Below are 27,383 nucleotides of genomic sequence, written 5' to 3'. Positions count from 1 at the left end.
GGACCATGATACATGGACATCTGAATGAGGCTTCACTGATTCTCCTTCGGTCAGTCCATACATCATATTCCTTAGATGGACCGTGATACATGGACATCTGAATAAGGCATCACAGATTCTCCTCCTGTAGCTGTTAATTCAGCCTTTTTTACAGATTGCACAGATCTTCTACCCGCCAAATAACTACTGATGTAGGGGTGTATGACCAGATCTGTCGGTCAGCCACATTTAATTAAATAGTTTTCCCACGTTTGATGGCTTTCCATTCGAGAAGACTCATTAACAGGACTGGTCACTGGTCACAGGTCACATTGCAAGTGGCACTTTGTAAAGGAGGAGAATCTGTGATACTTATACAAGTATATTAGTAAGTGCCAAAAAATCATGTCCTCAACACACTTCTGAAAGAAAAACGGTTAACCCTTTTAAAAAATGTTCTTCCTCATCAATTTTCCAAAACATGTTACATGCTCGTTTAGTTATATTTGATGAAGAATTTGGCCATTTGTTTTACTCATTGCATTGCTTAGAATCTACATTATAGAGCAGGGCCCCTGCGCAAGAACAGTATATGGGCCCTTGGCTGTCCAGTAATGCATCTGTAACTGAAGCTGCTTGCTGCTTTAGAGGTAGAAGAGTGTCTCCTAACAACTTGAGCCGGTGTGGCTGCGCAGATGGCACCAATGATACGTTCGCCTCTGGTATAGTATTTTTTCCTCTCTGAGCTTTGAAATCCCTCTTCACCCTGATACAGAATATCAAAGGAGATTCCACAAATTAAATTCCACAACCAACATTTTTATCTTCCCTACTGTTTTCCCTTTACCCTTCATTTCTGCTTTTGCTTCTGTCCTTCATTTTGCTTATGTCTATATTTATGTACTCGATGTATGGATGCATTTAAAAAGATGTGCACAAGCTGGAGTATTTAACAAACTTTCTTTAGCTTTTTTTTTATAATATGTATTCTAATTAGTGAAAACTGATTAGAAGTTGAACACAATAAACTATTTATCTGGGCTTTAAAATTGATATTTACCTTTCCAGGCACAAGAAAAATACTGGCTGCTCAAGGCCAAAGGGAAATGTCAGGTCCTTATTTTGACAGATTACATTTTTGCACCACAGAAATTCTATCCTTTTTTTGCTGCTGGTTCATAGATTTCAACTCCATGTTCGATGGTGAATAAAAATTGGAGTAGAATCTTTTTTTTTATGAGAACGAAATAGTTGTCAATCTTTCCAAACCCCTTGTCCATCAATGTGAGAAAAATGCATTCATGAAAAAGCTCAACATACTTTTTAATTAATTACAACTTTCTGGTTTTTACAGTGAAACATTCTACCGGCAATCAGTGTGAAATTACAATTGGAAAAAACACAGGATAAAAGAATATAATGGATGGAATTTAAGTTTTAAGCTTATTAACAGGCTTTTTGTCTGACACCTTCCATAGCATATATTATTATTATTTTTTTTACTCATTAACGTTATAAATGCAGCATAAAATACAGAAAAAAAGTCATGTTTTGGCAACATTGATCTCGGTAGTTATTCTGTCCAAGTACAAATGTTTGTTGTAGATAAGAATAATACAATAGTACAGCATTGTATGTGGAAGTTCTTTGGCTCTTTACATCTCCGACCTGCAGAGGTAACAATCTAAAGCTCTTTAGAGAATTTATTTGCCCTAAGAAATTTGAAAGCTTAATCTTCTCGTTTTGTAATTTACTCGATCCCTTTCATCCTTTTCAGTTCAAATACTTGAATGTTCTGTCAAATGCTTAAGAATAAGATAAAAAAAGGGATTTTATTTCAAGATGGTTTGCAAAATGCAGTCCGGAATTTAAAAATAAACTTTCAGAAAAATTAATCCCAAATTGGATTTTCCAAATTTTCCTGATACAATTACTGAGTTCTAATTATAAATGTTCTTTCAGAAGTTCTGCTTTAAAATTAACTTTTCCAAAAAGACAACGTCCCAAGTAATTGTAATCGGTGAATTAGGCCATGTCATATTTGAGGGAGAGAGAATATATATATATTTGTAAATGCAGTTTTTAAGACATATTGGTTGACTTTTACAAATAACTGATGCCTAGCATGTTTTCCTTTTCGGATACACCTAGTTCTTCCGGTAAAGCATTTTGTGAAGAAGGACCAACTTCTTGCTGAAGAGGTTCTTCAATTGCAGCTATCTTCCCATTTTCACCCATTCCAGACACTTTTGGACTTTTCCTTTCATCCGAAATGCCAGTAACTCTACTCACCTCCCCTTGTGCTCTGGTTTCTCCTCCATTCAGAACTGCATCTGCAACCCTCACGGAAGTCCTGCAGAGGACACGTCGCAATCCACGCTGGAATGGACGAGCAAGTAGGGCATAAATAATGGGATTCAGACAGCTGTTGGCATATGAAAGAGCTACAACAAAGGAGTATAGTCCATACAGTCTCGGACCTGCAGGCAGGGGCCAGAGGAGATTGATGATGTTCAAAGCATAAAATGGTAGCCAACATAGTATGAAGGCAGTTACCGTAAGGGCAACCATCTTGGTGACTTTACGTTCAGGTCCCTGACGTCGTGCTGGAGCTACTCTAACTCGGTTGCCAGATGATCTTAGCTGGGCCACAATTAGTATGTGACAGATACAAATAACAAGCAATGGGCAGAAAAATCCCAGCGCAGCAGTGTATAAGATAAAACCAGTCCTCCATGCTTGTTGCGGCTCAGGCCAAGCAATATGACACATACCAGAATCCTTTGGAACTCCAGCAAAAAAAACTACTGGAAGAACAACCAAAAAAGAGAGAATCCATACTGTGAAATTGATAAATTTTGCAACTTTGGGTCTTCTCCACCTTGCTGATTGTATAGGACGAACGACAGCTAGGTATCTGTCCATGCTGAGCACTGTTAAGCAGAAAATACTTGTAAACTGGTTGACAGCATCCAGAGTCATTACTATTGTACAGACTGGTGAGCCAAAGGGCCAGTAGGACAGGGCACTTTGGGCAGCCAAAAAAGGTAGGCCCAGCATAAAAAGATCATCAGCCAAGGCCAAATTTAAAATATAAAGTGCTGTCACTGAGTTCTGTCCAGCTGGACTTCTCCATGCCAGGTATATGACTAAGGTGTTACCCCACAACCCTACTGCACATACCACTAGGTAGACTAATGGGATAAGTAACCCAGGAGCAGCCACATTTGGTGTGGAAGAGACATTGACATAAAATGTTGTGTTAATGTCAACATAAGAACTTGGAAAGAAGCTTGTGGGAGAAGTTGGAGTCATCCTTACAGGGAGATCAGAACATGGTTCTTCTAAAATATCTTCTTAACACCTTATGAGTACTTTAATATCTCCTCGAACTTCTGAGAGACATTTACATATGTTGATGCCAGCTGCCACTTCATATTTTAAGAAACAGGAAAATTCTTGCTTTAAGTAAAATATGGTAAAATTAGAAAAAGCTTCTTGTAGGTGTCTTATTTATTTTCTTCCCTTTTATATGAAGATGTTTGTGTCTCTTTGGTTGGGATTATATATGTTGTGTTTTTATTAGGGGTATACTGGTTACTCAGCTTGCTTAGAGGCATTTGGTGACGTGATCACTTTATGGTTAGATTTTCAACAAATTTATTAATAAACAAAATTGCTATAGGAGTTGTTTCCTTTTTGAAGATCATCATGTGTTGTGTTTGGCATCAATGGAATATTTTACTTCTTGCTGATCAGGTTTCAATAGTTTTCTCTTTGCCAGGCTCAAAGTCTTTCATTGGCAAATCTAGGTTCTGCCAAAGAAAAAAGATAAAAGATTGAATTATTCATTATAAAAATACTTCTCAAAGTTTCTATTCCTTACTAATAATTTGGTACATGTCTGTGAAAATTATATATACTATAATAAAAAAAATCTTATAAAATATGGTTCCTCATTCCATAATGGTATTCACATGTTGACATGCAGTCACGACAAGCTCCAAGTGAATGTGAACCTAAGAATAAGATTATTTTTGGGGTTTAATTAGCACATGTGGCACAAGGAAAGCTTGGAAGCCTTTCTTGAAAAATATAATATTACAGGTTTGGGGTACTAGACACTTTTAACAGGACATTGATCCAGGGAACTAGTCTGATGTGGAGCCAGGGAGGAATTATTTTTGGGCAATTAGTATCTACCCCATGGAGATTTTGACCTCCTCTAGTTCAACACATTAGGATATAGGTTAAACTTGATGAAATTGTGTTTCCATAAAATGTTTAAAGCCTTTCTCAGATGTAGTACTGCGTCCATGTACCCAGGGTCTATTTGACCATGGATGGATTATTACGTCTGAGCGATCACTTGCGCAAACGGGGGTGTGTGCGGCCGATCACCGCCTGGTGTCAGCCGATTCTGACAGCTGACACCCGGCACTAAGTGCCAGAAGTAGTCACAGACCGCTCCCGGCATTTTATCCCCCAAAATGCTGTGATAGAACACGATCATAGCATTCCGTAAGCTGGCACAGGGCTGACAGCCACTCTGCCTTTGGATTGGAGACCCCGCGACATGACTCTGAGTCATGATTGTTGACATGGTGACCCGATGTATTCATGACAGACTTGCTGATCAGCAGACTTGCTGATGATGCCCAGTGCATGATGTGCAAGTTTCTCTGTCAGTGCACAGCTGACAGTTTATGCAGCATGGAGATGATGCCTCATCTCCATACTGTAGAAGCGATCAGCCTGCAAAAAATGATTGTCCCATAGTGGAACTAAGTAAAAAAAAGTTTTTAAAAAAAGTAAAAAAAAAACACTTTTAAATAATTGTAAAAATATTTTTTAAAAATCAAAAATTATAAAAAAATCAAAAGATATTGTATCTACAACTAAATATGTGAATGAAAAAAACCAAAACAATAAAAGTGCACATATTTGGTATCTCCGCACCCGCAACGACCCAACCTAGTTAACCCATTTAGTGAACACCATAGCAAAATAAAGAACATGGCAAAAAACAATGCTTTATCATCATACCGCTGAGCAAAAAGTGGAATAAAACGCAATCAAAAAGACGGATATAAATAAACATGATACCGCTAAAAAACATCATCTTGTTCTGCAAAAAAACGAGTCGCCATACAGCTCCAAGCCATAACATGACTCTGTAGGCCAAAATATGGAAAAATTATAGCTCTAAAAATGTGGTAATGCAAAAACTATTTTTTTCAATAAAAGGCATATTTTAGTGTGAGACAGCAGCCAAATATAAAAACAGTTGGTACCTAAAGTATTATGACCTCTTTAAATTTTTCACTCTTTGTTTCATTGCAGCCATTTGGTAAATTCAAAAAAGTTCATTTTTTTCTCAATAATTACTACACTCTGCACACCATCTTGACTGAAAAAAAATGTGCAAATTTATTAAAAATGAAAAACTGAAGTATCACATGGTCATAAGTATTCAGACGCTTTGCTCAGTATTGAGTAGAAGCACCCTTTTGAGCTAGTACAGCCATGAGTCTTTTTTGGGAATAATGCAACAAGTTTTTCACACCTGGATTTGGGGATCCTCTACCATTCTTCCTTGCAGATACTCTCCAGTTCCGTCAGGTTGGACGGTGACCATTGGTGGACTGCCATTTTCAGGTCTCTCCAGAGATACTCAATTGGATTTAGGTCAGGGCTTTGGCTGGGCCAGTCAAGAATGGTCACAGAGTTGTTCTAAAGCCACTCCATTGTTATTTTAGCTGTGTGCTTAGGGTCATTGTATTGTTGGAAGATGGACCTTTGGCCAAGTCTGAGGTCCAGAGCACTCTGGAAGAGGTTTTAATCTAGGTTCTCACTGTACTTGGCCGCATTCATGTTTCCTTCAATTGCAACCAGTCATCCTGTCCCTGCAGCTGAAAAACACCCCCATAGCATGATGCTGCCACCACCAAGTTTCACTGTTGGGATTGTATTGGGCAATTGATGAGCAGTGCCTGGTTTTCTCCACACATATCGCTTAGAATTATCACCAAAAAGTTTGATCTTCGTCTCATCAGACCAGAGAATATTATTTCTTATAGACTGTGAGTCTTTCATATGTTTTTTGGCAAACTCTATGTGGGTTTTCATATGTCTTGCTCTGAGGAGAAGATTCTGTCGGGCCACTCTGACATAAGGCCCGACTGGTGGAGGGCTGCAGTGATGCAGTGATAGTTCATTTTGTGGAACTTTCTCCCATCTCCCTACTGCATCTGTGGAACTCAGCCACAGTGATCTTGGGGTTCTTCTTTACCTCACTCACCAAGGCTCTTCTCCCATGATTGCTCAGTTTGGCTGGATGGCCAGGTCTAGGAAGACTTCTGGTGGCCCCAAACTTCTTCCATTTAAGGATTATGGAGGCCACTGTGCTCTTAGGAACATTGAGTATTGCAGAAATTCTTTTGTAACCTTGGCCAGATCTATGCTTTGCCACAATTCTGTCTCTGAGCTCCTTGGCCAGTTCTTTTGACCTCATGATTCTCATTTGGTCTGACATGCACTGTGAGCTGTGAGGTCTTATATAAACAGGTGTGTGCCTTTACAAATCAAGTCCTATCAGTTTAATTAAACACAGCTGAACTCCAATGAAGGAGTAAAACCATGTCGAGGAGGATTACAAGGAAATGGACAGCATCTAACTTAAATATGAGTGTCTGAGCAATGGATCTGAATACTTATGACTATGTGATATTTCAGTTTTTCTTTTTTTTAACAAATTTTGAAAAATATCTACATTTCTGTTTTTTTTCAGTCAAGATGGGGTGCAGAGTGTACATTAATGATAAAAAATGAACTTTTTTAAATTTACCAAATGGCTGCAATGAAACAAAGAGTGAAAAATGTAAAGGGGTTTGAATACTTTCCGGACATACTGTAAATCTGGCATTGTTGTAATCGCACAGCCTGAAGAAAAAAGTCACCTCATCACTTATACTGCACGAGGAATGGCGTAAAAAATAAATAAAACCAATTCTTCACCTACTGTTTTTTCATTCTGCCTATCAAAGATCGCAGTAAGGCTTGGCACACACTTATCCTGCGCTCTGCGTTGAGCGCTTACACCGAGGTTTCCGCGTAAATTTCTGAAATATTCGATTCACACAAAACCTCTGGCAGAAGATTCCCTATAATGAAGCAGATAGAGGCACTGTGGATGCTGTCTGACCTGTGATCGAGTGGTGTCCATCTTTCTACGATTGCATAAAATTGCTGTCGGCAACAGTTTTGTGCACTTCTGAAAAGAAGGACACTGCTAAACAAAGGCCAGATGGAGTCTAAAGTAACTCTGCTGCCTCATTAAAGTGAATGGATCCCTCTGGGGTTTCATCTGATTCTCATCACTCAGAGATTTAGATGGAAACCCCAAAGTGCTCAATGTAGTGCGCCAGATAAATGTGATCCCAAACGTTAGGTAGAATTCTCCCAATAAAAGCTTCAACTCAATCCACAAAAAAGAATGCCCTCACTCAGGTCTGTCATCTATTAATGGAAATCTATGGGACTTCCACAATACTGGTAGTACAAAGGCTCTTGAAAAGTAAAATGGCTCCTCACCAGCCAAAAGAAATTCAGCAAATTCTGTGCTCCCAAATCCAAATGCCCGCCTCCCTTCTGAACCCCACAGTATACCTAAACCACGTATAGTGTCCACATTTGGCATAAGCGATGAGGCCACCTAACTTAATGGTTGCATGCCTCCAGAAACACAGGCTGAGTATAAGGTGCTGGTGACTGCAGCATACTGGTTACTACAACGGCAGTTTGCAATTTTCTTTCGGCAACATTCATTGCTGCTTGTTTTGGGAAAATACCCATGGAGTCAAAATCAGTACTACACCTGTAGATAGATTCCCAAAGGGAAAATGGAGTCACTTGAGGGGGATTTTGCTCTTATAGCAATTAGGGGCTCTGTATATGGTGTCTGCAAACTCTTCTAGGAAAATCTGCGCTCCAGGAGGCAAGTAGCCCTCCATGCCTACCGAGTCTCTCCATATGGCTTAGTAGTACTGTACATTCACATATGGGGTATTGCCACATTCAGTAGAAATTGTGGGACAAATTTTGGTGCCATTTTTCCCTACCCACTTATTGTATGAAAATGTAAAATCTGAACTGCACCTCTAGATGAATTCATTAAGAGGTGTAGTTTGTAAAATGGGGTCACTTATGGGGGGGGGGTTCTGCTGCTCTGGCACCTCATGGTCTCTCTCAGTGGGTCATGGCACCTGCAAATCATAACAGAACAATTTGGTGCTCTTTGCCTTCTGAGTTTTGCGCTGTGCCTTAAAAATATTTTCCGATTACATGTAGGGTATTGGCGCACTAAGGAAAAAATGGACCTCAGCTTTTTGTAAAAAAAAGTCCTATTAGCTATAAGAAAAATTAAAATCTTGGGGCTAAAATAACATTTTTGTGAGGAAAATGTGATTTTATTATTTCCACTGCCCAATATTATAAACTGTGAAGCACCTGGGAGATCAAGGTGCTTACCACTGCATCAAAATACATTCCTTGAGGGGTTTATTGTCCAAAATGGGGTCACTTGTGGAGGGTTTAGGCACATCAGGGGTTCTCCGAATGGGACATGACGACCGCTAATGATTCTAGGAAATTTTACATTCAAAAAGTGAAATGGCGCTCCTTCCCTTCCAAGCTTTCCCTTGTGCCCAAACAGTGGTTTTCTCCCTCATATGGGGTATTGGTGTACTCAGGAGAAATTGCACAACAAATTGAATGGTAAAATTTTCCTGTTACCCTTAAGAAAATGCAACATTTTGTGCTGAAAGCATATTTGTGGGGAAAATTAGATTTTTTTTACATTTTTATGACTCAACATTATACAATTCTGTCAAGCACCTGAGGGTTCAGTGTGCTCACCACACATCTAGATCAGTTCCATGAGGGGTTTAGTTTCCAAAATGGTGTACCTTGTGGGAGATTTTCACTGTTTAAGCACATCAGGGGATCTCCAAACGCGACATTGTGTCTGCCAATTGCTCCAGCAAATTTCCTTTTGAGCTCTGCAGTGTGCCCAAACAGAGGTTTTCACCCTCATATGAGGTATCAGCATGCTCAGGATAAATTATACAACAGATTTTGGGGTCCATTTTTCCTGTTTCCCCCGTCAAAATAAAAGAAATTTGATTCTAAGTAAATTTTTTTGTGAAAAAAGTTAAATGTTATTTTTTTTTTTTAATTCCTGTGAAGCACCTGAAGGGTTGATAAACTTCTTGAATGTGGTTATGAGCACATTGAGGGGTGAAGATTTTAGAATGGTGTCACTTTTTGGTATTTTGTGTCATATACAGTAGACCCCTCAAAGTGACTTCAAATGTGATGTGGTTCCTAAAAAAATGATTTGCAAATTTAGTTGGAAAAATGAAAAATTACTTGTCAACTTTTAACCCTTAATTGTGCTGATGTAAAGTAGACATGTGGGGAATGTTATTTATATATTTATTTTGCGTGACATATCTCTGCGACTTAAGGGCATGAAAATTCATAGTTTGAAAATTGTGACATTTTCACCAAATTTCCGTTTTTTTTACAAATAAATGCAAGTCCCACTGAAGAAATTTTACCACTATCATGAAGTACAATATGTCACGAAAAAACAGTCTCAGAATCACCGAGATCCTTTGACGCCTTCTGTACGTATAATGAACCAACATGCGTATTGGAACAGAAGGGTAAAACTTGCCATACTCATTAGATGGCTGTCGGTAGAACAATGGTTTGTCTGGCAGCCACATTGGTTGGCTCTCCCATACACAGCAGCGCTCGTTCCGCTGCTTGATAGTTCCTGTGTTGGAGCTGCCAACAGATAAGTCTGACTTATTTTCAGGAGGACAAAAGAATCGCCTGTGCAAATTTGGACTTGCCAGATCCATAACGCTCCTCACAATCATCTTTGTGTTCCACCATGCACGTTAGACTGTTGGCTAATCCCGTTATATCAATATCGCATGTTTGGCTGATGTTAGTCTAATGTGTATGGGGTGGGCTTTAATTTTAGTCAGATATCTTATCTCTGGTGTTGGTATATCTTTAGGGATGACAAAAGGATCAGGCAATTAAACATATCTATTCCTTCTCTCCCTTTATACCATCTATCCTGGGAACGTTGGGAGCCCCAGTACATGTAGATATTTGACCATTTCTGTTGAGAGCTGTGAGTTTGGCCAACCTTAATCTAATGTGAATAGGGGTCTTATGTTACCCGTCTTTGGATTTCTAGTTCAGGTGTGTAGTTTACATTTCAGAAAAACCCCCAAAACAGAAATTTTAATTGTGAGTCCAGTTAAGGACTTGAAGTCATCCATGACATATGTTTAGAGTGGGTGAAAGTTTTTATTCTAACATGGCAAGAAAGCATTAACACAAAGTAAGCTGCCCTTTCACTAAATGCCATTTGTCAGCAAAATGGGCCAAACAATCTCAAATATGACTTTCCTCTTGTGTGATGTTGGTTGCCATAGAGATGAAGTTAGTAGTTGAATGAAGGCATCATCAATTTCATCGGTAAATAATTAAAAAGAACGAGTAATGTTCTAGAGCAAAAGCTATTATGGAGCATATGACTGCCAACTGTTCCCAAATCAATTTGGTTGCCTGTGCTTTCAGCTGTAATGTTCACCATTAGGCCCCTGGTATAGCACATATGGGAAATATGGTCCGTATGCTTTTTAAGATCAAAGCTGGAATCAAATTAAGCCAAAACGAGTAGGGAAATCATTCCCTAATATCTCCGTAGAACATATTCCCTATTTCCCTCGAGGTTTTAATTTGGGGTTGATAAAAAAAAAGGTTTGAGGTAAGTCTTTTTTAACTTTTATAATATGTCAAAAGAGGGTAGATATTCTCAGAATACCATGTGAACTACTCAAACTCTAAGTCTAGGGACGTAGTCTGATGGCCATATAAATCGGAGCAAGATCAGACCACAATGCCAGGTCTGGCTGGCGGCTCTTCCAACATCTTCATGTACTCCTATGCAGCTGCCAGGCTGAGGTTGGGAGAGCCGCCGACCTGTCGGCGCACAGCGTTGCAGTCTCATTCCGATTTATACATCCGTTTAACTGCGCCCTAATACTACAGCTAAAACAATGAAATCCCTCTTATCTGGCATCTGATAATCTAATATAATGTGGAATTTCCCATGACTACAAATTTCCTATTCTTTTCTTTGAGCATCCAATAATACAGATTATTCAGCCCACTGGTACTGGAATGTAGGACTTTTACTCTACATAAACTTTTTTCTTACGATAATCCCTCTTTGTTACGAAAATGATACCTTCTTAGGTGCTAAAACTTTAAAAAGCGCAGTCATAAAATTTTTCATTCTTTGTGACTAATCCTAATTTGAGTTTATTTTCATTTTTTACAGTTTTGGCTACAAAATCTATTTTTCAAAGCAGAGGACTTAACTAATACTGATGTGTTGTAATGTCGTGAGGGTAAATATTGTTACTCTTTTTTTTTTTTATTCTTTATCAGTAAGTTCACATACATTGCTGCGTCCTATGTTCTGTGCCACTGTGTGCCCGGACACCGATAATTAACTTCCTTACTTGTGTTAACTCTTGTAGACTTGGAAAATCTATTGTACAAGGCAGAGAATGTGGACATATAAAGTGACATAAGTGAAACAATAAAATGCACTGAAAAAAAAGAAAAGGCACAAAAAGAAACTCTATTTATATACCGTAAAGAAAAAAAATCATGGACAGTGACTAAGAGAATTACTCGATGACGCAGACACACTGAGCAATACACGCGAAGGAACAAAGTAACACATAACGATCCACCGAGACAAAAGTAGTAATTTAAAGAGGTTCATGTACAACTTCATGATACAGAGATAAACCTATGCGCAGTTATTATGGACGGTGTACGACACGGGTGTACTACAAGGGGTAAAGTCATTTCTGCACAATTGTGACTCAAATATACTGCAATTAAGTAGAGAGTGCGACACGATCTGTTGTGGAAAATAACGATACGCAATTATACAAGTTGCAAAAGGGAAACAGAAATGGATAGATAGCTAACAGGACTTGTCAATGCAGATGCATGGTGGAAAAAAAAGGAATGGTATCTGTATCACTCATTGTCTGCAGATATAGAAAGAATAGAGTTCTTTATATCATTATTTGGCATGCACTTGCAGGTGTTTTTTGGCAGACAGGTACATGTCTCAGTGCAGGTCAATGTCTGCTTCGTAGGGACCTACCTGTTCTAGCACTCTGGTCCTTGCAGCTGCATGGCACCTACATACAAGCAGGTAGAGTAGATGTAGGTGCCGCTCGCAGTCTCAGGGTGACTTGGATGGGTCGGTCTCACAGGTTCAAGTGCGGAACTCAGGTTCTGCTGTCTCTTTTTTTCTCCGTTCCGAATTTGTACTCTTTTTTTTTTCTTCTTTTTTCCCCCCTATCTCCTCTCTTTTAACCTGTTCCGTTCCCCTATCCCTCTGTCTCTCTATCTCTCCCGTATCAAGAATTTGTCTGTCAGTGGCACACAGGTTGCAAACCAATCAGGGGCTGAGAAGGTGGAGAGGGGGGGAAGTGAGTGGGAGTGAGGGAGGGAGAGAGAGAGAGCTATAAATACATAAGGGGAGAGAGAGGGATGGACAGAAAGAAAGAGTGAGAAATGAAAAAGGAAATAAAGACGCTGCACAGAAATAATGAAGAAAGAAGGAGAGAGAAAGAAAAAATGAAACATTAACCCCGTTCGTTTCCCGATGATGCTGAACATTGTCATTTTTCTTGCAAAATTTGCAAGCGTTCATGCAGACTATATAAATAAATCTAAATACAAGACCCCCATGTCTGCCACCCTTTAAGTGCTAGACATTTTCTACACGTACAATATTAAATCCCCCCTCTTTTTTTCGGAGTGGCAAACAATGGGTTAATGAGATTCGTACAGTGACCTCCCCCCCTTTACTGCGTCATTCCTCGCACTCGTTATCCCCTCTCTCTGCCTCATTCATCTTTTCCGCATGCATCCGTCGTACCCCATTCATTCCCTTCTCCTCTGTTAACCCTCGAGCGCGGCACTCGCATACCACAAGGCACCCATGTTATACATGAACGCATCAGACGTCTCCATGGACTGCAGACATATCGTCACATATATTACTGCCTACTCATCGCACGGTCCGGCAGATGACATAACAGGCATTGGTTCGGAATTACGTAGGCGGACTTTATTACTTGCAACCGTCAAAAGTCAAACAAAGTATTTCATCAATAACGTCTCATGTACAGGAGTATATATATATATAATGCAAAACCAATAAGACATGTTAATTAGATGTATTCTTGACTAATCGGGAAAAGATGGATGGGAGAGCAATTAATTATATGGAACGATGTGTTGGGCAGCAGCAAAAACAGCATCAGGGGGTCGTAGGCGAAATAAAGAAGGAGCAAACACAAGCGTTTGGCGTAAGGGTTACGTCATTGTCTTCTCAGACATACCGGGGAATCCTCTTCTGCATCCTGTGCAAGACAAAAGAAAAGACAATGAGAAACAGCGTGGCTGGAACAAGACGAGCAGGATACACCGTGCCCTCTTCACCTTATGTCAGGCGAGAAACGATGCCGGTGACAGCCATTCATAATAATTAGCATTTTGATAGCGTGTGCTCGCATATCTGAATAATAAGAGAAGCTCACAGGGAAATCTTGGAGTTTTTTTTGTACAGCAACTGCCCATAGATAGGAACCTGTCATTCGTCTGAATAGCACGATATATTAGAAATGGTTAGGTTTAAGAATGGAGACTTCACTTCATCGCACTTTTAGACATGATAGGCGCAATGCTATTCAACGTCTACAGACGATGGCAGCATTAGGGACAGCCTTTTATCAGCAGCACATTGATAGACACAATGACAAGGAGCTGGGATTACACTGATGTCCTGCAGGACTGAGGTCTGTACTGCAGGGCACGATTATAATAAAAACATAATTAAAGTTTTGCAGTTCCTCCACGTTGCTTGCAATGAATACAGATGCTAGCAATGGATCCAATTCCTTAGCAAATGCTCTAATATTTAATTCCTAATTAATACAGGTTAGAATCATAACTCACAGGCAGCGTGGTTACTGCTTTCAGGTTATGTTCGATTCAGATCTATAATTTGCTTTTAATATCGATTCACTTTGAATGCACATAGAGACTGAATGTGAGGAAAAATACAGTTATTGCTTTGATTTCTAATGCCTTGAATACCTTAAATCATTATTAGTCAGTCTTATACATGCCATGCATTCTATTTCAAATCTATTCTGAATACAGCAGCTGAGCTCTTCTTTCTGTTCAGCCTCTACACTGATGCCTCCACTCTGTGCCAGTCATTGCACTTGTATCCTTTCCGCTATAAAATACATTATAAACATATCACTCTCTTTTTACTTTTTCAAGATTTGTAAACATATCATTCTCACCCATAATGCTCTCCACAGTGCTACACCGCTTTTCTTCTCTTTATTATTATGATTATTATTATTACTTATTATTTCAGAGCCATTTATTCCATGGTGCTTTACATATGAAAAAGGTTGTACACAACAAAAAACATGTACAATTATTCCTCGTCTTTGTTTACCACCTTATCTTTGCTCAATATTGTCTAATAATTCTTAGATGAACATCTTCCATAATCCGGACCTCCAAATCCTGTCTCCAAGACTTTACTTATGTTGCACTAGTTTTCTAAAATGTGCTACACAGGCAGTTAGACTAATTCCAAGCATCCATAGTTTTAGTCATGCTTTAAGACCACATCTTTTAGGCAGCGAATTAACCCTCCTTAATCTAACCCTTACCACCCTTCCTTTTGCATTATTGCCCCAAATTGGACCCCTTCAATTCAGTACACAATACTTCATGCACTCATATGCACTTAATATCTGACCATTCACAGGCTTTGGCTAGATGATTGATTTATGCAACTTTTTCTGTACCTTTGATAGAAGAAGGAACAGAATGAAAACTTTCACTGCTTCCTCATAGATTGTAAGCTCTTGTGGACAATCCTGTTATTTTAAGTTTGTTAGTCTGTAATGTCTGATTTTGTTTGTACCGTGTATGTTTTCTATGATTGTAAAGACCTACTGAATAGATAGGTGCCATGTAAAAAAATATTATCATCACCATCTATTAGCCTGGATGTAGAGGTACTACCAACAGCAGTTCTTCCTCTGGGGCACCCGACACATCCATTCACAGCACGTGTTTCTTATGTAATAGGCTGCCATGTATTTTCTCCTGCAGGGGAGCTTAAAAAGAGACATAAATGGCTATGATGGCACTTAACACCGCCACGCTTAGGGCCAAGGTAAATTCCCAAATTATGACCGTTGTCAAATTTATCATAGCTATAATGTGCTATTTTTTTTTCCAGCCACATTATACAGAGCTATATTCATAGTTCTATACATAGATATTGTGTGAAATGGAGATTATCCATGGAAAATAACACCCCTTCTCATTAGATGGAGCACAATATATACTTTACCTTTATAATACATCTCTTTCAAACTTACTATATTTTAGGGGATAATGAAACATAACAGTTCTTCCAATTTTTTCACTTTCTTACTATAAATATTAAGATAAGTCATTTTTTTATATAAGCCGTTGGAGCTGCCATTGTGTATGTTGTAAATGCCATAGCATAGATTCCTGAATATCGCTGGTTTTGGTGGGATGTGTAGGAAATCTCGGTGGGTTGTCAGTTCATTCTCAGAAATCTGAATTTGTACTTCTCCAATCAAAGATAAATTACTGTACAGGTGTCTTGGATTCAGTCTGTCCCTTCCCTATTGAAATAATATGTCCAAATCTCGACTGACTGCTGTTGGGAAGTCAACTGAAATCCGATTCTTAAAAAGGCTCCATTCACTCATTCCCCAATAGCATTAGAATTTGCATGAGACTGGGCAAGTTAAGCGTAATTAAAGTTTTATGTTTACTTTTTTAATAATTTTGATCAGCATGAAAATTTATGAAACTTTTGCAAGTCACTTAATTAGGGGATTTTTCTTCCTACAAAGAAAAATAGCATGTAAGCAGCTTCTAAACCTTTGCTTTTTCCCCAGTCTAGTTGCTAGTCTATAGCTGCATTGATGTTATGAATGAGTCACCGAAGGAGGAAAAAACAAAAATACAAGCCAAGTCCAGAAAACCGGAGAGGTTGGTAGCTATCGGATTGAAGACCCCTGATCCCATCCACAACAACCAACAGTAGCCATGGGGGGTTCCTACGATGCCCTAGACCCCTCGATCACAGCCGGAGAACCAAATAGGCCTAAAGAAAGAAAGGGGAAATCTAAACTGCCCCAGAGCAGACCCCAAAGCAATAGGCAGCCCCCAACATATAATGACGGTGAAGCAAGATGAAAACACCAACACAGATAGAAAGATAGGCTGAGCAAACCATGGGGCCCAAGCTAACTAAAAAGGACAGGATAGAAAAGCTGCTGTCTGCAATCCGTAAAAAACCCTACCAAAAAATGTCCCAACCGTCTGATAGGAAAAACAGGCCCTGAAGTCGCTAGGACTTCAAAATGACTATATCAGCACTCAGGTATATTCTGAAGACAGAGCAAAGAGAAAAACTGATCAGAGACAAAAATGGAACTCAGCACACCCCCGACCGGGGATGGCTGAACTCCAAAAAAACAAGGTAAACAAAACAAAACTAATAAGTTCAATAGCAGAGCAAAAACTTATCTTTGGGAAGCAAGAATCAGACTGGTCTCCAAGAATCCAGCAGAGAAATCACCAGCGACTCAGAAGGGCGTCGGCTCCCTTATATCCAGTCAGAAGTTCCTGTTACCCAGTCATCATCTACCTGACCAGGTGTTTGGTAATCAGCCTCACTACCTTCCTTCACCAGAAGAAGGAGTTCATCAGACATCGACGTTGAAGGGGAAAATGAACTCACAACACATTGTTATGGCTAAGTGTCCATTAGCCACGTCCAGGCCCTTCTACGCCATAATTCACACTATGTCATTTGACATATGGTAAGGTTTTAATACTAGAGGTTAGGACCATCCTGAATAGGGTCACCTTGACGTGGTGAAATGGCTTTTACTTTTTTTAATCAAAATTATGCTAAGTACCCTATATTAATTTCATGCACTATTGCTATTTTTATTTGCTTATTTTGTTTTTATCTTAGGCTTTGATTGATATTAAAATTTAGTAATTTGGAGTACAGATGATTGCAGTGAAATGGTCAGCTCAACCTCTGTATCTGCTAATTGTGGAGATAAGCTGCTGCAGCAGGTTGTTCTGATAAGCACAACACTCAGAGGAGGAAACAACTGTTGACCCTCCACTGCCATCATCTGTACTCCAAAAAAGTATGTTCAGATATCAATGCAGCTGAAGACATGCAAATAAACTTGGGAAAGCAGGGGATTAGAAGCCACTTACAGCATTTTTTAGAGGAATAAAGACAAATCACCAAATAATGTCATTTGCAAAGTTTCATAACTCTCCATGCTGGACAAAATGATAAAAAATGAAAGTTTAGTTATTCCTTTAACTTAATACATTTCGTACAATATATTCTATAGGCTATGCTAGATCATATCCCAACTAGACTCTTTCCGGCTTCACTCAATGCACTTGTATTGAGCGAGGCCATAACCATCTTAGTCAGCACATGACCGCATGCATGCAAATTAGCATACTTGTGGTTAAAGACTTGCATTTCCTGACACCGAAGAATCCTCACAGTGTTTGCAATGTGATGATTCACATTTCTGCTGTCACATACAGTTGTAAGGATGTGGACTGCCCCGTCTCTACCCCTGAAAACATTGTTGAAATATAAGAATAGTGTTGTGCGGTTTTACTACTTTGTATTGGGCCATCAGAAGTGTGTACTGTGTCATGTAGTTTTCAGTAATGTAATGTAGCTAATGCATAGTGCTGTAAGTACCGATGCTACTATGTGAATAATGTAAAGATAAGAAGACCCTGGTGGACCTATCTAGGCTTGCACACGATCATTCTTCCTACAAAGGGTTCATCCATCAAGTCGTTGTGGCTCGAGATTGAGCTGAAGGTCATTGATAAGTTTGAGTAACATGCAATCAGCTTAGGTGTTTTGAAAGTATAGGATATATTTTAGTGCTTAGGATAGAGATAGATAGTGACTGTTGATACAGTAGGGCAAGATACAGTTAATGTTTGGAACTAGCCCAGATTGGGAGGTGGCTAGAGCAAATAGAAAAGGTAATGACTTCCTGGTTCAGTAAATTAGTGAAAGTGTTCTTTGGAGGCAAGGTGAAGTTCTTGGCGCAGTGGGCTGGAAGCATGGTGTGGACAAAATGTTCTGGTGGTATAAGGTACTATAAAACTCCCTGTGGACGTTCCTGCAATGTCCGGAGCCTATAGCCTTTTAGAGGTGCTATGGAGAGTATCTTAACCACTTCCATGCAGAGCTAGATGGACGTTGAACCATGTGAAGGAAACGTATGGATCTCGGGTATACTGCGATGCGGGTGAGGAATCCCTAGAGCTAACAGGATCTGACAAAGTAGGGATAGTCCGAGCTGAAGGTAAGAAAATGATGGAAATGTACTGTGTGAACGAGGCAAGTGGTGGAGGGTGTTGTGCCCGATACTGCATGTTAAAGACTGATGTACTTGAGCTGAGCGGAAAAGTTAAACTTGTTAAAATGAACCGAGTGTCCCCTGATGTGTGTGCGACTGTTCCTGGAAAAGTGGACGTGGAGACAGGGAAGGCCTCTGACCTGCGAGTGTAACGCATCTTACACTGCTCAACACATATGGACTGGGACACGATTTGATTGTAAAGCGCCAGGGCGTTATGGAGCAGTTGCTCCCCCACGGTTACCGCCCCGGGCACCTTACAGAGTGACTGCAGACTTGTAGCTTAAGACCAGACAACCCCTGTAAATGTCAATGCACATGACTCTGGGTATGGAAGCCATACAACTCCTTAGTAATATTGACATTATTCCTTATATAAAGCACAACAATTCTGCAAACTTTTGATACAAAATCTGTAAGAAAAAAACCCTTTGTATGTCTCTGTACATACAGTTCTGTAAAGGAAAGACAGGTTCAGTAAGGCCTCACACATTGAATAATTGCTGCATTGCCCTTTACACTCACAGGGGCTGTAATAAGGTTTTGTGTGTGAGCCCTAAATTGTTTTGCTGCTCATTTCCCTGCTGTGTGAATGAATAAAACAAGACATATATACAGAACGGAACATCGTCCCCCAAACACTGGCATATTCTCTATTATGATCCCAACTTATGCCTTTATTCATCTATACCTTTAGAAAAAAAATGCAAAAGCCTGGCACTTGTCCTTGGGTTTCAGTAACATAGAAAACACATACATCTTTTTATGCATGTTTGCACGCCAAATGCTAATTTATGGCAAGACCTTTAACTATAATACTTGCATCTCCAGAATATTGTGGGAGCAGCGCTGTAATCCAAGACTACAGCATCTAATTAGTGGTCTTTTCTAGGTAATCTTACAAGGATTAAAGCAGGTATACGCAAATATGAAAATTAATATACTGTGACTGTAATATTCTCTACAGTATACTTCATATTTAAAGGGGTATTCCTATCATATAAATTATCACTAGCAAACTCAGACAAGCCCACAGGAGAGCAGGTGAATCCTCCGGTGGGCTCGCGTGCAGGCATAAAACACTCCCCCCAATATTAGTGTCACGAGGGTGTGGCTGGATGACATCAGCATTCAGCGTGCATCTGTGCCAAAGAGAATGCTGCCGGCGACAAAGGTGCTGCGGCTGCCAGGATACGTGTGGAGAGGTGAGTGGTGCCGTGTGTGTCTGTGACTGGTATATGTGTGTGTGCAGAGAGGGCTGGGAACATGCGGAGAGGTGAGAGGTGCTGTGCATCTGTTTGTGTGGAGAGAAGGCAATGATGGTGATGATGGAAAGGACAATAATGGTATGGTTGAGGAGGAAACAATAATGGAGGTTGTGGAAAGGGCAATGATGGGGTGGTGGGGGAGAAGGCAATGATGGAGGTGGTAAAAGGGCAATGATGGGGTGGTGGGGGAGGAAGCAATGATGGAGGTGGTGGAAAGGGCAATGACGGGAGTAGTGGGGGAGGAAGTATAACGGTCGTCCAGGACCGTAGTCGTGGCCGAGGACTCCGGGGCAACGGTGTCCTGGCCTCCTCTCACATAGACATGACAGCTTTCTGTTAGCATACCTGTAGCTCCATTCTTCTCACCCTTAAGGCTTTCTACAGGTGACAGCGCATCTTTCTCTACTCTTTTGGCAAAAACAGAGACACAATTGAATTCCAACTTTGAACAAGGAAGTTTACTTATTTGTGTTCTCAGTCCGTCCAGTACGACTACAGCGTGCACATCAGGTAACACACAATCTGTCTTCTTCTCTTTCCCTATTTTCCCACTGTCATCTTCCAGAACATTCCCGGGACGTCCCATCCCGTTCAGCATCACAGCATCCTCTATGTCCAGCTTCACCACCTTTTGGAGTTCCACTGTCTATTTCACTCCAGACAAAAGGGCGTCTGCCCACGTAACAAGCTGCCTCATAATGAGCAATCTGTACTGCTGTACCACTGCCATCTGCCTCACTACCATCTGTAGTGTAGTGCTCTGTACTGCAATGTTCTACACTGCTGTCATCAGTTGCCCTCAGGCCATGAACGGCTGGGCTCGTATCCTTCAATGTTACAGGGTTACCTGCCCTGTCAGGACTACTAAGCCCAACTGACTAAAATGCCAGATGCTCCCTGGCTTAACCACAGATAGCCCCTCCTACATTAACTATATTCATAATTAAAAAAAAGAAAAAGCACAGCTCAAGCAAAAGTATCAAAATACCAACCAAGAGGAGCCACGGTAAAAGGGAGATAAGGCAAACCAAATAAGGGAAATCTGTAATTATAAAAAAAAAGTCCGCCATAGACAGTGCAAGTGCATTGTGCTGAAAAAAAAGGACCTATACCAAAAGTAAGAATATAATATTATTTAAGTAAGCCAGCAATGAGATTTCAATGGGAAGACCCAACAGAGTAAAACTCCCCAACAATAGCTAGGCAAGACAAGTATGTAAAGTAAACTACAAGTAGCCAAAAAGGGTTTACCTTATGCAGCCGTGGCTCCACCCACCCCAACGCACGTTTCGACGCAGTGCCTTCTTGTAATCTCATTGCACACGTAGTTCACACATGGACACACAGACATGGATATCTCTGGTACCGTTTTTTTCTGTACCAGAAATATATGGACGTGTGAAAGAGGCCTAAGGCGCATACTGAACCAGGTATTTCAGCGAGTCAGTGATTCTGCATTTTATCCATAGCTGCAGCTTTGGGAGAAAAATTTTGGCCTAATATTCATGCAGATTTAAAGTAAAGTACGGTATATGCTATTTATCTGGATGTTGTGCAGCACTATTTGTTGGGGCAGCCTAGGCTATGTCCACATGCTGCCTTTAATTCTGCATAATTTTCCGCCCATTACTGTACCAGCAAAAGAGATGAGATTTCAGAAGTCTCATGCACACGCTTGGCTTCTTTTTTTCCCCAAGTGAATTGGAGAACTGCAGCTTTTTGGGGGGATTAAATCTGCACCACTCCAGTTCTTTCAGCATGTTTGCAACGTTTTCTTCAACTGCAGAAAGCAATGATGACGAGAAAAATGTTACAAAAAACACAGCTGTATTTTCTTTGCGCTTTCGCGTTTTTTTTTTTTAACCATTTTTCGACTAATAAAATTAACGTTATTACACATATATTGTAATTCGCGTCTAAACGACACTATGAAAAACGCCACGAAAATGCTGCGAAAAAAGGCAGCAAAATAGATGAAAAACTGCAGTAAAAAAATGGAGCAAAACCACTGTGTGTGAACATATCTCTATACTTTAATCATCTGGACAGTCTATGCATATGAATATTTATTTATGTGGCGTGATCTAGGTGTAGGGACATGATTGCAGGGATTCTGCAGAACACAACAGGGTATACACTAAATTAAAAAAATATAACAGTATATAATATAATAGCTATGTAAATAGCTTTATAAATTCTGTTTAATAAAAAATGATTTAACCTCATTGACAGTGATTGACAGTAAAGGCAAATGTCTATATCACAGCTCATATAGACGCAGGCACGCATACTGCACATACCTGACCACAGACAGAAGCGTACAACTGCACACACACAACAATGAATACATATTCACACAACAGAAAACATGGCTTCGTATATCAGCTTTAAATTAATCAGTAACCAGGTAACAGCTTCTCTCTGTTCAATGTCACACTCACCTTTCATGTGTCATTCTACCTGAATGCAAAATTCTTTTCTAATGGTCTGCAGCCACAATGTTGCTCACACCTCAGGGTAACATTTACACTGGGAATCTGGGTAGCTGATAAAGGATACTCTAAAAAATATGACTCATCATGGTCCTCTAATAACTCCTTTTTATTAAAGAGAATCTGTCAGTAAGATCAACCCCCGTCAGATATCTATATGGACATCCAGGTCGTAGAAATGTGAATAAAATGATATCTTGATATCTGTGATCCGATGCCTTATTCAGGAGAAATCCACGTTTTTCCTAATATGTATATGAGCTGTTAAGATCTATGGGCTGGGCATAGATCTCCCTAAGAATCTGCCTCCAGAGCTTATTTAAGGCTGGTTTCACATTAGCGCTTTTGTGCGCAGCGCATCGGGCGCACCAGTGCGCATGCGCACTGCGCACCTATATTTTACATGATGTGCGCATGGTTTTGCGCATATTTGCGCTTTCGTGCGCATGCGTTTTTTTGTCTTTCGCGCCAGGCGCGTCAGACGCAACATGTTGCATTTTTGGTTCCGCCCTGTCTCGTTAAAACAACGCATGCGCACGGAATGCACACGGAATGCGCAAAAACACCACATTGGAGCCTAAGGGAGCGCAATACTTGCGCATGGTCTTGCGCACGCTTGCGTTTTTATGCGCATGCGTTTTTTAAATAAAGATGACTGAAATTTGGTCTAGACAGTAAAAAAAAAAAAAAAAACCAAGGTGATAAAATGGTGTGGGCACTGGGATTCCACAATACTTTAAGGATTGCTCACTAGTGGACACACAGCACAAGCTGCACCAATGTAAGTATGAAAAACCTAATGTCTGGCTGAAATTTCAATACATTTCTATGTACTTATGTCTCTTTTTTTTTTTATTGCAGCATGTCTTCATCTGGTGAAGAATATGTCCCCGGGACAGGGCAAGAGGCAGAAGAAGTGAGTACTATGCTTCCGTATGGATTTGAAAAAATAAACACATGTGATTAATTTTTTCTGTTTAATTTTCAGACCTCATCCTCCATCACGCCACCACCACCGGAGGAACGGCAGGAGCAGCAAGGCCAAGTGCGGGCGGGTAGACGTGATGTAAGTACAGACGGACTGTTTTTTTTTTTTTTTTTACTTATTTTCTAGTCTGGTTTATTTATTTTTTTTTTTTTTTGGTATTTTTTTTTTTTTTTTTTTAAATTTTCATGGTTGTTTTTTTCGATGTTTGTTGCTTTTTTTGCATTTATTTTCATGTTTGTTTGTTTGGGTATATGGGCACGGGACTATGGGATGGAGGATATATATGATGGGTATATGGGCATGGGATGGAGGATATGTATGATGGTATATGGGCACGGGACTATGGGATGGCGAATATGTATGATGGGTATATGGGCACAGGCATATGAGATGGCGAATATGTATGATGGGTATATGGGCACAGGACTATGGGATGGAGGATATGTATGATGGAATATGGGCACGGGACTATGGGATGGAGGATAATTTTAAATTTCTATAACTAACCACAGTAGTTACTATGCCCGGGCAGCGCCGGGCTCTTCAGCTAGTTTTAGATATTTTTTATTTTAAAATCTTTCAAAGATTAATGTTTGTCTTTCTTTTCTAGGCTCCACAGCGGGAGGAGGACCTCGCCCTGGACAACGACGAGCTCATCCGTCTAGTCCCGTTGTGGGACACCCGTCACCAACTGCACTCGGACAACGTGGTGATCCGGCGGCTCTGGAACGAGGTGGCCGCATCGCTGATGGATGGCTGGGACAACGCCTCTCCCCGGGTCCGCAAGGATTTTCGTAAGTATTTAAATGCAGTGTGATGCAGCAGTGATCTTGGCCGGGATCACCCAACTGTGTGTGATGCTATTAACTCCATGGAGTTTCTATCATCACACACAGTTGGATGATCACAGCCTCCAGTGCATAGTCTTACTTTTTTTTTTTTTTTTTTTTTTCCATCACAGTGAACAAAGTCAGAACCCGTTGGCGCTCGATGAAGGACCGCTTCAACAGGGATATCCGTCAGGAGAATAAGGTTCGCAGTGGTGCTGCGGCAAGGACCGGCACGAAGTACCGATACCATCGTGCCTTGGCATTTTTAAGACCGGTCCTTGCCTCCCGAACGTAAGTATTTTCTAGTTGTATTGTGTTTTATTCTGTGCTTTTCTATTCCACAGGAGTTGGCGATTGTTAATTTATGGTAGTAATTTCTTTCTTTTCTTTTCACAGCACCTGGAGCAGCACCCTGCAACCTGGTCCCGAAGCGGTCCTTCATCAAGCTGCCCCGGACCCCTCCCAGCCATCCATCAGCGAGGAAGCACCTTGCAGGTCTGCACCACAGTCATCTGGAGACCAGGAAGCTGGTCGCTCAGGTGTTCCCCTGTCCCAGGTCTCTGCCACTGGTTTTGCGGGCACTTCCCGCCAGCAGCGGCAGAGGACCTTGGACAGGCCTCTCATGCCCGAGTTCGTTGAATTGAGCTCGGTCTTTCAGAGTAGCCTCAAGGCACTCTCCGATAGACTTGAGAGTGGTTTCCTCCTTTTGGACCAACGCTACAAGTCTATCGAGGGTCGCCTTGAGCGCCTGGAAGTCGACCTCGCCAGACCAGCGCATCATTTTTACACCCAAATAGCTCGGGACACGGCGGAACACCTTACCCCTGACCTCCAGTTGACTGTCATGCAGGCCTGCAACAATGCTTTTATGCAGGCTATGCAGCAGAGTAGGATTATGCAGCAGTCAGTGGTGGCATTTCCACCGGTGCCACCACTGACTCGTTTTACAGCATTACCTACTTCTGCTGCATATCACTGCACAGCCACCACACTTCCAAGCCTCGCCGGACACCAATATACCGCCACAAGTCCGAGTGCAGCTGGACACTTACCCGCCAACACCATGCCAAGCGCTGCTCCTGCCTGGCCCACCACTGCTGCCGCCACCACCACTGGATGGCCCGTCGTCACCACCCCTGCCTGTAGCGCCGCCACCACCACCACCAGCGGGAGGACCACCCCGGTATGGACCGCCACAGCCACCACGCCTGCATGGCCCGCCACCACCACCACCACCACCACCACCTCGGAGCAGCATCAGCTGGGGGACCCGCATTCAATATTTACGGCCCCTGCCAGGACATCCACCACCACCAGCATGCCACAGCTGGAACAAGATCCTGGCAGGCGGTCCACAAGCGCCAGGCGGTCCCCCAGCTCCAGCCAGTCCACAGCCTCCAGGCGTTCCAGAGGCTCAAGGCGGTCCAGAGGCTCAAGGCGGTCCAGAGGCTCAAGGCGGTCCCCAGGGTCTAGCCAGTCCTCAGGCTCAAGCGAGGACAGCAGGAAGACGACGGGCCACCGTCCTAAAAAAACTAAGAGGAGGACTCTTACCCTCCCTCCTCCATCACCTCCCACTTCACAACTTTCCTTGCCTCGGCTCCCTTCCCCCACTTCTTTGGTTCCTCCTTCCCCTAGAACCCCTTACTCCACCCAAAGCCGTTCCTCATCCCTCCACACCCCCCAGTTTCCAGCAACTAAAACATAAGTTAAATAAATGTTAAATTTTTTTTTCAAAATAATGTTTTCTTATTGTGTCTTTCGCCGCCTGCACACACTGCGCCCTACACTATGGTTTGTTTTTCTTTACTTTATACCGGATGGTCAGCCATCCAACTCTGAAAGGGATACTATATTTCATTTTTTTTTTTATATATATATATATGGCTTTTATATAAATAAAAAAAAAATGAAATATAGTATCCCTTTCAGAGTTGGATGGCTGACCATCCGGTATAAAGTAAAGAAAGGGAAACCACCAAAAAAAAAAAAAAAAATTATATATATAAATAAATATATATATATATATATATATATATATAAATAAATATATATATATATAAATAAATTAATATATATATATAAATATATATATATATATATATAAATATATATATATATATATAAATAAATAAATATATATATATATATATATATATAAATAAATATATATATATATAAATATATATATATATTTATATATTTATATATATATATATATATTTATATATTTATATATATATATATATTTATATATATATATATATATATATATTTAGATATATATATATTTAGATATATATATATATATATTTATATATATATATTTATATATATATATATTTATATTTATATATATATATATATATATTTATATATATATATATTTATATATATATATATATATTTATATATATATATATATATATATATATATATATAATTTATATATATATATATATAATTTATATATATATTTATATATTTTTTTTTTTTATGGTGGTTTCCCTTTCTTCAATTTAACCTGGGCAGATGAGTAGTGGAGTTTATTAAGACACAGTACACTGGGTACAGGTAGAAAAAACCATGTATTTTATTTTTAACAAACAACAAAACTATTAAACCATTTGATCCTGCCATGCTACACGACCAACATCGGATAAAAAGTAGTCCGCAAATTGGTCCCTCATTTGGGCAACTTCGACTGAGGACCGAAGAGGGTGCTGAGTAAAATCTGGCAAAGGGTTGGCAGCAGGCTCATCCATGTCAAAGTTCGGCCGCTCCTTTGCCATAACAAAATTGTGGAGAACCACGCATGCCTTCACCACCTCATCTACTGTTTCCATTTTGAGATTGATGGCGGTGCTGAGAATTCGCCATCTGGACACTAGAATGCCAAAGGCGCACTCTACAGTCCTGCGAGCCCTCGTAAGCCTGTAGTTGAAAATTTTCTTGCGGTGGTCCAAGTCACGGCTGGAGTACGGCTTCAGCAGGTTTGGGCACATCTGAAATGCCTCATCCCCAACCACTACAAATGGCAGTGGTGGAGTTTGGGTTTGGGGAAGAGGCCGTGCCAGTGGAAAATTGAAATGGTTGCCGTACAACCTCCAGCCCATATCAGAGTTCTTAAAAGTCTGGGAATCGTT

General features: G+C 40.5%; 2 protein-coding genes across 3 annotated transcripts in view; both read right to left on the bottom strand.

Moving 5' to 3' along the window:
- Positions 1–1,277: 1,277 nt before the first annotated feature.
- Positions 1,278–12,750, bottom strand: SSTR3 (somatostatin receptor 3). Of its 2 annotated transcripts, XM_073574343.1 has the most exons (3): positions 12,254–12,750; positions 11,531–11,620; positions 1,278–3,794 (listed from the first exon to the last, which is right to left on the bottom strand). In XM_073574343.1, the coding sequence occupies exon 3, from the start codon at positions 3,292–3,294 to the stop codon at positions 2,083–2,085; it is 1,212 nt and encodes a 403-aa protein (XP_073430444.1). In that variant the 5' UTR covers positions 3,295–3,794; positions 11,531–11,620; positions 12,254–12,750; the 3' UTR covers positions 1,278–2,082. The 2 variants fall into 2 exon arrangements, with proteins under 2 accessions (XP_073430444.1, XP_073430443.1); XM_073574342.1 differs by lacking the exon at positions 11,531–11,620 and having other exon boundaries at positions 12,254–12,744.
- A 456-nt stretch (positions 12,751–13,206) lies between these two features.
- RAC2 (Rac family small GTPase 2) overlaps positions 13,207–27,383 on the bottom strand; it is a 152,500-nt gene continuing 138,323 nt past the window's right edge. Inside the window, exon 7 of the mRNA XM_073574341.1 lies at positions 13,207–13,523. The gene's annotated coding sequence lies outside the window, so the exon portion shown is untranslated. The remainder of the gene's footprint in view (positions 13,524–27,383) is intronic.

Source organism: Dendrobates tinctorius, unplaced genomic scaffold, assembly GCF_039654945.1.
Source record: "Dendrobates tinctorius isolate UK_male_01 unplaced genomic scaffold, ASM3965494v1 ptg000038l, whole genome shotgun sequence".
Classification (NCBI taxonomy): domain Eukaryota; kingdom Metazoa; phylum Chordata; class Amphibia; order Anura; family Dendrobatidae; genus Dendrobates; species Dendrobates tinctorius.
Note: the sequence above shows the minus strand (reverse complement) of the source record. Positions and strands in the feature narration are given on the sequence as shown.

Excerpts from the sequence above, each read along its gene's own strand:
- SSTR3 (XM_073574343.1), bottom strand. The coding sequence starts at position 3,294 with ATGACTCCAACTTCTCCCACAAGCTTCTTTCCAAGTTCTTATGTTGAC.